The sequence below is a fragment of the Entelurus aequoreus genome, linkage group LG10 (assembly GCF_033978785.1).
Source record: "Entelurus aequoreus isolate RoL-2023_Sb linkage group LG10, RoL_Eaeq_v1.1, whole genome shotgun sequence".
In the NCBI taxonomy this organism is placed as follows: Eukaryota; Metazoa; Chordata; class Actinopteri; order Syngnathiformes; family Syngnathidae; genus Entelurus; species Entelurus aequoreus.
The window spans coordinates 44,871,804-44,883,430 of NC_084740.1; the positions used below are offsets into that span (position 1 = coordinate 44,871,804).

At 37.4% G+C, this 11,627-nt stretch overlaps 1 protein-coding gene across 1 annotated transcript in view; it reads right to left on the reverse strand.

The window, feature by feature from the left end:
- pgr (progesterone receptor) overlaps window positions 1–11,627 on the reverse strand; it is a 56,376-nt gene that overhangs the window by 44,296 nt on the left and 453 nt on the right. The window contains exons 1-2 of the mRNA XM_062060969.1: window positions 11,107–11,627; window positions 7,567–7,676 (exon numbers count right to left, since the gene is read on the reverse strand). The exon at window positions 11,107–11,627 is cut by the window's right edge and continues 453 nt beyond it. Of these exons, the coding sequence (XP_061916953.1) occupies window positions 7,567–7,676; window positions 11,107–11,627 (631 nt within the window). The remainder of the gene's footprint in view (window positions 1–7,566; window positions 7,677–11,106) is intronic.

Below are 11,627 nucleotides of genomic sequence, written 5' to 3' on the forward strand. Positions count from 1 at the left end.
TTACTACTACTTGGGGTTGCATGGTGTAGTGGGTAGAGCAGCCAGAAACTTGAGGGTTGCATATTACTACTACTTGGGGTTGCATGGTGTAGTGGGTAGAGCAGCCAGAAACTTGAGGGTTGCATATTACTACTACTTGGGGTTGCATGGTGTAGTGGGTAGAGCAGCCAGAAACCTGAGGGTTGCATATTACTACTACTTGGGGTTGCATGGTGTAGTGGGTAGAGCAGCCAGAAACTTGAGGGTTGCATATTACTACTACTTGGGGTTGCATGGTGTAGTGGGTGGAGCAGCCAGAAACTTGAGGGTTGCATATTACTACTACTTGGGGTTGCATGGTGTAGTGGGTAGAGCAGCCAGAAACTTGAGGGTTGCATATTACTACTACTTGGGGTTGCATGGTGTAGTGGGTAGAGCAGCCAGAAACCTGAGGGTTGCATATTACTACTACTTGGGGTTGCATGGTGTAGTGGGTAGAGCAGCCAGAAACCTGAGGGTTGCATATTACTACTACTTGGGGTTGCATGGTGTAGTGGGTATAGCAGCCAGAAACTTGAGGGTTGCATATTACTACTACTTGGGGTTGCATGGTGTAGTGGGTGGAGCAGCCAGAAACTTGAGGGTTGCATATTACTACTACTTGGGGTTGCATGGTGTAGTGGGTAGAGCAGCCAGAAACTTGAGGGTTGCATATTACTACTACTTGGGGTTGCATGGTGTAGTGGGTAGAGCAGCCAGAAACCTGAGGGTTGCATATTACTACTACTTGGGGTTGCATGGTGTAGTGGGTAGAGCAGCCAGAAACTTGAGGGTTGCATATTACTACTACTTGGGGTTTCATGGTGTAGTGGGTAGAGCAGCCAGAAACCTGAGGGTTGCATATTACTACTACTTGGGGTTGCATGGTGTAGTGGGTATAGCAGCCAGAAACTTGAGGGTTGCATATTACTACTACTTGGGGTTGCATGGTGTAGTGGGTAGAGCAGCCAGAAACCTGAGGGTTGCATATTACTACTACTTGGGGTTGCATGGTGTAGTGGGTAGAGCAGCCAGAAACCTGAGGGTTGCATATTACTACTACTTGGGGTTGCATGGTGTAGTGGGTAGAGCAGCCAGAAACTTGAGGGTTGCATATTACTACTACTTGGGGTTGCATGGTGTAGTGGGTAGAGCAGCCAGAAACCTGAGGGTTGCATATTACTACTACTTGGGGTTGCATGGTGTAGTGGGTAGAGCAGCCAGAAACCTGAGGGTTGCATATTACTACTACTTGGGGTTGCATGGTGTAGTGGGTAGAGCAGCCAGAAACCTGAGGGTTGCATATTACTACTACTTGGGGTTGCATGGTGTAGTGGGTAGAGCAGCCAGAAACCTGAGGGTTGCATATTACTACTACTTGGGGTTGCATGGTGTAGTGGGTAGAGCAGCCAGAAACCTGAGGGTTGCATATTACTACTACTTGGGGTTGCATGGTGTAGTGGGTAGAGCAGCCAGAAACTTGAGGGTTGCATATTACTACTACTTGGGGTTGCATGGTGTAGTGGGTAGAGCAGCCAGAAACTTGAGGGTTGCATATTACTACTACTTGGGGTTGCATGGTGTAGTGGGTAGAGCAGCCAGAAACCTGAGGGTTGCATATTACTACTACTTGGGGTTGCATGGTGTAGTGGGTAGAGCAGCCAGAAACCTGAGGGTTGCATATTACTACTACTTGGGGTTGCATGGTGTAGTGGGTAGAGCAGCCAGAAACCTGAGGGTTGCATATTACTACTACTTGGGGTTGCATGGTGTAGTGGGTAGAGCAGCCAGAAACCTGAGGGTTGCATATTACTACTACTTGGGGTTGCATGGTGTAGTGGGTAGAGCAGCCAGAAACTTGAGGGTTGCATATTACTACTACTTGGGGTTGCATGGTGTAGTGGGTAGAGCAGCCAGAAACTTGAGGGTTGCATATTACTACTACTTGGGGTTGCATGGTGTAGTGGGTAGAGCAGCCAGAAACTTGAGGGTTGCATATTACTACTACTTGGGGTTGCATGGTGTAGTGGGTAGAGCAGCCAGAAACCTGAGGGTTGCATATTACTACTACTTGGGGTTGCATGGTGTAGTGGGTAGAGCAGCCAGAAACCTGAGGGTTGCATATTACTACTACTTGGGGTTTCATGGTGTAGTGGGTAGAGCAGCCAGAAACCTGAGGGTTGCATATTACTACTACTTGGGGTTGCATGGTGTAGTGGGTAGAGCAGCCAGAAACTTGAGGGTTGCATATTACTACTACTTGGGGTTGCATGGTGTAGTGGGTAGAGCAGCCAGAAACCTGAGGGTTGCATATTACTACTACTTGGGGTTGCATGGTGTAGTGGGTAGAGCAGCCAGAAACTTGAGGGTTGCATATTACTACTACTTGGGGTTGCATGGTGTAGTGGGTAGAGCAGCCAGAAACTTGAGGGTTGCATATTACTACTACTTGGGGTTGCATGGTGTAGTGGGTAGAGCAGCCAGAAACTTGAGGGTTGCATATTACTACTACTTGGGGTTGCATGGTGTAGTGGGTAGAGCAGCCAGAAACTTGAGGGTTGCATATTACTACTACTTGGGGTTGCATGGTGTAGTGGGTAGAGCAGCCAGAAACTTGAGGGTTGCAGGTTCCCATCCAAATCACTGCTGTTGTGTCCTACTACTATAAAACATTACATATCTACACTTTACAAAACTACTACTACTACATTTAAAACACTACTACTACTATTATACTCTTCACTACTAGTACTATATTTGACTATAGTACTACATTTACAACACTACTACTACTACTACTATTATACTCTTCACTACTAGTACTATATTTGACTATAGTACTACATTTACAACACTACTACTACTACTACTACTACTATACTCTCCACTACTAGTACTATATTTGACTATAGTACTACATTTACAACACTACTACTACTACTACTATTATACTCTTCCCTACTAGTACTATATTTGACTATAGTACTACATTTACAACACTACTATTACAATACTAATTACAAATCAGTACTACTACTACACATTAGAGAGTACTACACGTGCAGTAACAGACAAAATACTAACAAAGGTAGGTGCATTGCAGTAGAGCACCATCATGTATCCCAGCAGTATTTGCATTGAGCAGGTAAGTAGTAATAATAGTAATACCACAGCTCGTACACACCTTCTCTGCCAGAGAATAAGAAGACTTAGCAGCAGGAATCAGTCTTGCTTACTTTGTGGTTATATTTAGTGAGTCTAAATAGATCAATGTAGCGACTTCATTGATCTTTGTGGTTATATTTAGTGAGTATTAAACCTCTAAATAGATCAATGTAGTTACTTCATTGATCTTTGTGGTTATATTTAGTGAGTCTAAATAGATCAATGTAGTGACTTCATTGATCTTTGTGGTTATATTTAGTGAGTATTAAACCTCTAAATAGATCAATGTAGTGACTTCATTGATCTTTGTGGTTATATTAGTGAGTAGGGATGATACTCGAAACCGGTTTTCCCGGTTGTTCGATAAGAAAAGAACCGAGTCCTCGGACTCGAATCCCTTTTTAAAAACCGGTACCCGTTATCGAGACCACTATAGTAAAGAAAAAGAGTTGGTTCTATATTCGAATCCCTCGGAACGAATCCCGTCCCGACCAGAAATGCTCCGTGTGACATCACAAGAAATCAGTCACGTAGCTCGGTCATTAAGCGCAGATAGCGAAAGCAGGAAAAAAATGGACGGGAAAAAGTGCTCCAAGGTGTAATAAAGTTCAAAACAAAAGGTATAATCCAATGAATAACTTTACTGGGAGATTTGAGCAGACTACAAACACATGACGAACACTTTTACGACCAACCGGAAACATAGCAACGCACCTCCTTTACGGCAGCTGTCGCAACGTTCTTATAGCAACCGCAGCACATACATATATGACATGATCTCCCTTTTGAAACTTTTGTTTTTCTTTCCTTGTAAACAAAACAAAATCACACTGTATATGTGTTGTCTGTCTAATTATAAATAATGCAGACGAGGCGTGTTGGCTGAGTTCTTGACGTTTACTTTCACGGGTGACGACATGCAACAACACTTTTCGGGGCTACCGCGCATGCTCGTCACTCCCGTTGCATGATGGGTAGTGTAGTTTTTATATTCCCTAGCTCATAACATCTTTCCCCCTATAAAGAAATAATGTTAACTCAATAAAGTGTATTTCTTTTTTTAGCTTTAACTTTTCATTTTTTAGCATTGTAACCACATTTGCAAACAACTTTTCTATTCATAGAATTTTCTTTCAATAAAGAAATAAAGTGCAAAAATGTCAAAGCATCATAACAAACAGTTATGTTAAATAGCAGCAGAAGTGCACTTTTTGGAGAGCTGTATTATTTTCAGTTTTGTGCCCAAGGGACTGATTTTATTTAACACTAGTATTATTTATACACCTATAGTGATCACAGAGACAGGTTGTTTTTGTGTTACCTTATATATTTGTTTTTATGAAAAATCCCACTTAATATACTTTGGGTAACAACAGTCAATATTTTTTTTTTTTTTTTTTTTTAGGGGGGCAACAGTCAATATTTATTTATTTTTTAGATTAAATTGTTTTCTTATATAATAAAAGTGAGCTTTTGTTAAACCAAATATTGTATGTTTTTTTTTCCAGATACAACAACCTATCTGGACTCGATAAGAGAATCGATAAGGAATCGGTTCGATAAGAGGATTCGATAATAGACTCGAACTCGATAATTTCTTATCAAACATCATCCCTATTAGTGAGTCTAAATAGATCAATGTAGTGACTTCATTGATCTTTGTGGTTATATTTAGTGAGTCTAAATAGATCAATGTAGTGACTTCATTGATCTTTGTGGTTATATTTAGTGAGTATTATACCTCTAAACCAGGGGTGGGCAATTAATTTTTACCGGGGGGGGCCGCATGAGCTACCCGAGCACTGCTGGAGGGCCACATCGACAATATTTCAATTAAATTTTGCTCAATATTATTTTTGATATATACCGTAAGATAAATAATAATAATAATAATAATAATAGTAATACTTCAACATAGTGTGTGTAACAGCATTCCATGACTAATATATATAAATTAACATTAATAATAAATGACAGTAAAATAAGCACACGTATGACTGAGGAGTCATAGTGTAACTTTGTGTGGTGTTTGAGTTGTCCGACTTTTTGTGTGGCCTTAAACGCACCAGTGGTTTAGTGCTATGCGTGTTGGTGACAGATGACAAGTTGGTTTTGGCCTGGTTTGTACGGCAGAAAATGACTAGTTTTTCGAGATAGAATTGTTTTACTCATGTTTTTGGTGTGGTTATGTCCGAATATAAACAGTTTTGTTCAATAAAGTGATCGATATAATTCCTGTCCTCGAAGCATCTCGATAGACGTTACAATAATTGAACGGTGTTCAATTGAACGGTGTTGACGAACACCATTAGGGCCGCTTGTTGTCACTGTCACTCAAAGTTGCATTGCAAAATTCCATAGAATAAATATGTTTATTTTGTTTAGAATTCAGATGGGATTTGATTTGGTGCGCGGCATATATATTTGCTGCGCGCAGCAGACGCTTGAGCAGTGCGCAATTGCGCAGGCGCGCACCTTAGGTGAGGGAACGTTGCTTTGCAGTTCATGTGTTGTTGGAAACACGCCATTCCTCATCAACTTTTCTCTTTTTGGCGTCTCGGGTGTAAACCGTGCATCACTTGTCGCTGCATGTGCACCTTCACTCGCAGGTTACACACGGACACACGCCCATAAATAATACTTTTCAAAATAAAAGCAGCACAGTTGTATTGCGCGCAGGACATAGATGTTTTTTCAACTTTATTTTGTAATTGCAGTTGTTCACATTCATTCACAATCACGCATACGTCCACACGGAAGTAATACAAATAACGATTTTCAAAACAAAAGCAGCACCGTTGTATTGCACACTCGACATAGATACTTTTTAAAATTTATTTTGTAATTTATAATTGGCCTCACGCGGGCCGGACAGGGACGCACAAAGGGCCGGATGCGGCCCGCGGGCCGCAGAATGCCCAGGTCTGCTCTAAACAGATCAATGTAGCGACTTAATTGATCTTTGTGGTTATATTTAGTGAGTATTAAAGGCCTACTGAAAGCCACTACTAGCGACCACGCAGTCTGATAGTTTATATATCAATGATGAAATCTTAACATTGCAACACATGCCAATACGGCCGGGTTAACTTATAAAGTGATATTTAAAACTTCCCGGGAAATATCCGGCTGAAACGTCGCGGTATGATGACGTATGCGCGTGACGAAGTCAGAGTAACGGAAGTTATGGTACCCCGTAGAATCCTATACAAAAAGCTCTGTTTTCATTTCATAATTCCACAGTATTCTGGACATCTTTTGCAATTTGTTTAATGAACAATGAAGGCTGCAAAGAAGACAGTTGTAGGTGGGATCGGTGTATTAGCAGCGGACTACAGCAACACAACCAGGAGGACTTTGTTGGAGCGCTAGCCGTGCTAGCCGCCGACCTCACCTTGACTTCCTACGTCTCCGGGCCGCCAAACGCATCGGGTGAAGTCCTTCGTCCTTCTGCCGATCGCTGGAACGCAGGTGAGCACGGGTGTTGATGAGCAGATGAGGGCTGGCTGGCGTAGGTGGAGAGCTAATGTTTTTAGCATAGCTCTGTGAGGTCCCGTTGCTAAGTTGCTAAGTTAGCTTCAATGGCGTCGTTAGCACAGCATTGTTAACCTTCACCAGCCTGGAAAGCATTAACCGTGTATTTACATGTCCACGGTTTAATAGTATTGTTGATTTTCTATCTAACCTTCCAGTCAGGGGTTTATTTTTTTGTTTCTATATGCAGTTAAAGCACGATGCTATCACGTTAGCTCGTAGCTAAAGCATTTCACCGATGTATTGTCGTGAAGATAAAAGGCACTGAATGTCCATTTCGCGTTCTCGACTCTCATTTTCAAGAGGATATAGTATCCGAGGTGGTTTAAAATACAAATCCGTGATCCACAATAGAAAAAGGAGAGAGTGTGGAATCCAATGAGCCAGCTTGTACCTAAGTTACGGTCAGAGCGAAAAAAGAAACGTCCATCACTGCCTCTCAAGTCCTTCACTGTAACGTTCCTCATCTACGAATCTTTCATCCTCGCTCAAATTAATGGGGTAATCGTCACTTTCTCGGTCCGAATCTCTCTCGCTCCATTGTAAACAATGGGGAATTGTGAGGAATACTAGCTCCTGTGACGTCACGCTACTTCCGGTACAGGCAAGGCTTTTTTTTATCAGCGACCAAAAGTTGCGAACTTTATCGTCGATTTTCTCTACTAAATCCTTTCAGCAAAAATATGGCAATATCGCGAAATGATCAAGTATGACACATAGAATTGATCTGTTATTCCCGTTTAAATAAAAAAAAATCTTTTCAGTAGGCCTTTAAACCTCTTAATTGATGAAGAAGTCAGCACAAAGTAAAGTAATACAGTAATTGAAGTCATTAAAAAGGTTGATTACCTTCGACTGCTCGTTTAAAGAAGACCTTGCAGCTGCCGCAGGTGACAACTCCGTAGTGACAACCTGACGCTTCGTCTCCACAGATCACACATGACCTCTGAGGGGGCAATCTGTGTACAAGTACCTCAAAGTCATTACAAATAAACTTCATGTTCAAATACTATGTATTATTGGAAGTACAAGTTGTTTATCAGTACTTTCAAGTTGTTTCATCAAAGTGTAGTATTTGTCTTGTACTCAGTATTACTGTGTAGTATTACTATGTAGTATTTGTCTTGTACTCAGTATTACTGTGTAGTATTACTATGTAGTATTTGTCTTGTACTCAGTATTACTGTGTAGTATTACTATGTAGTATTTGTCTTGTACTCAGTATTACTGTGTAGTATTACTATGTAGTATTTGTCTTGTACTCAGTATTACTGTGTAGTATTACTATGTAGTATTTGTCTTGTACTCAGTATTACTATGTAGTATTACTATGTAGTATTTGTCTTGTACTCAGTATTACTGTGTAGTATTACTATGTAGTATTTGTCTTGTACTCAGTATTACTGTGTAGTATTACTATGTAGTATTTGTCTTGTACTCAGTATTACTGTGTAGTATTACTATGTAGTATTTGTCTTGTACTCAGTATTACTGTGTAGTATTACTTTGTAGTAATACTGTGTATTACTGTGTACTATTACTGTGTATTATTTGTCATGTACTCAGTATTACTGTGTAGTACTACTGTGTAGTATTACTTATTAACTCAGCATTACTGAGTTGTGAGGATGACATGTTTAAATGGGGACATAAATATCATTTAAGATAAGATATATAAATGGGACATAAATATAATTTAAGATAATATATTTCAATGGGGACATAAATATAATTTAAGATAATATATTTAAATGGGGACATAAATATAATTTAATATATTTAAATAGGGACATAAATATACTTTAAGATAAGATATTTAAATAGGGACATACAAATAATTTAAGGTAAGATATTTAAATAGGGACATACATATAAATTAAGATAAGACCTACTTAAATTGGGACATAATATAATTTAAGATAAGATATTTAAATGGGGACATACATATCATTTAAGATATTTGAATGGGGACATAAATATAATTTAAGATAAGATATTTAAATGGCTACATTCATATAATTTAAGATAAGACATTTAAATGGGGACATACATATAATTTAAGATAATATATTTAAATAGGGACATAAATATAATTTAAGATAAGATATTTAAATAGGGACATACATTTAATTTAAGATAAGACATAGTAAAGTGGGGACATAAATATAATTTAAGATAAGACATAGTAAAGTGGGGACATAAATATAATTTAAGATACCGGTAAGAGATATTAAAATGGGGACATATATATAATTTAAGATAAGATATTTAAATGGGGAAAAAATATAATTTAAGATAAGATATTTAAATGGGGACATACATATAATTTAAGATAAGATATGTAATGATGACATAAATATAATTTAAGATAAGATATTTAAATGGGGACATACATAAAATGTAAGATAAGACATATTAAAGTGGGGAAATAAATATCATTTAAGATAAGACATATTTAAGTGGAGATGTAAATATCATTCAAAATAGGATATTTAAATGGAGACATAAATATAATTTAAGATAAGACATATTAAAGGGGAGATACATATCATTTAAGATAAGACATTAAAGTGGGGACATAAAAATAATTTAAGATAAGACATATTAAAGTGGGGAGAAACATATAATTTATGATAAGACATATTAAAGTGGGGAGAAACATATAATTTAAGATAAGACATATTAAAGTGGGGACATAAATATAATTTAAGATAAGACATATTAAAGTGGGGACATGAATATAATTAAGATAAGACATATTAAAGGGGAGATACATATAATTTAAGATAAGACATTAAAGTGGGGACATAAATATAATTTAAGATAAGACATATTAAAGTGGGGACATGAATATAATTTAAGATAAGACATATTAAATGATTGTAATTGATGATGATTTATGATGGTAGATGATCATGAATGATGTATAATTAATGATTGTAGATGATGATTTATGATTTTAGATGATTTATAATTAATGATTGCAGACAATTTATAATTATTAATTGTAGATAATGATGATTTATATTAATGATTGTAGATGATGATTAATGAGGATGATGATTTATAATTAATGATTGTAGATTATAAGGATTCATAATTAATGATAGTAGATTATGATTTATAATTAATGATTGTAGATAATGATATTTATGATTGTAGATGTTGATGATTTATAATTAATGATTGTAGATTATTTATAATTAATGATTGTAGATTATCATTTACAATTAATGATTGTAGATGATGATGATTCATAATTAATGATTGTAGATGATGATTTATAATTAATGACTGTAGATGATGATTTATAATTGATTGTAGATGATGATGATTCATAATTAATGATCGTAGATGATGATTCATAATTAATGATTGTAGATGATTTATAATTAATGATTGTAGATGATGAGGATTCATAATTAATGTTTGTAGATGATGATTTATAATTAATGATTGTAGATAATGCTATTAATGATTGTAGATGATGATGATTAATAATTAATGTGTAGATGATGATGATTTATAATGGTTTGTAGATGATTTATAATTAATGATAGTAGATGATGAGGATTCATAATTAATGTTTGTAGATGATGATTTATAATGAATTATTGTAGATAATATTAATGATGGTAGATGACGATGATTAATAATTAATGAGTGTAGATGATGATGATTTATAATTGTTTGTAGATGTTGACTTATAATTAATGATAGTAGATGATGAGGATTCATAATTAATGTTTGTAGATGATTTATAATTAATGATTTTAGATGAGGATTTATAATTAATGTTTGTAGATGGTAATTTATAATTAATGATTGTAGATAATGATATTAATGACTGTAGATGACGATGATTAATAATTAATGATAGATGATGAGGATTCATAATTAATGTTTGTAGATGATGATTTATAATTAATGATTGTAGATGATGATGATGATTTATAATTAATAATTGTAGATGATATTTATGATAGTAGATTAAACTTATTTGTAATTAATGATTGTAGATGAGGATTTATAATTAATGTTTGTAGATGATGATTTATAATTAATGATTGTAGATGATGATGATTTATAATTAAGAATTGTAGATTATATTTACGATAGTAGATGAAACTTATTTGTAATTAATAATTGTAGATGATGATTCATAATTAATGTTTGTAGATGATTATTTATAATTAATGATTGTAGATGATGAGGATTCATAATTAATGTTTGTAGATGATGATTTATAATTAATGATTGTAGATGATGAGGATTCATAATTAATGTTTGTAGATGATGATGATTTATGATAGTAGATGAAAATTATTTGTAATTAATGATTGCAGATGATGATAATGAATGATGTTAAATGATGAAGAAGACAATTACCCATGAAAGGCGCTGAAAGGTGTCTGTGTCCTGTGGTGGAGGACCTGCTGGTGGACCTGCTGGTGGACCTGGCTGTGGACTTGGTTGTGGACCTGGTTGTGGACCTGGCCGTGGACTCCCTGAGAGAAGTGTTCCTCCGCAGGCTGGCACCAGAAGTGCGCCTCAGCGGGACTGACGGGCACCTGCCAGCGGGGAAGGTCGCCCTTGTACACGGCCAGGTGTGCGTCCAGGTGCAGGCTCCCCTTGCCGTCCGCCTGGTGCACAAAGACCGGCTGGGAGGCTCTGGCACACACCGGGGCGAACTCCGGATCACCGAAGCCGAACTGGCTCTGCTTCCGGCAGGTGTCCAGGACTTCCGGACAATGCGCCTCCATGATGACGGAACTTTCCTCCTCGTCCTTGATGAACTTGCACGCCGCCACCAGACTCGAACCCGCGCCGCCCTGACTCTGAGCCAGACTCTCCGGCGCGGACACACCTGTGCCCTGGACTTTGGCCAGGTGCTCCCAGGGCGTGACGTC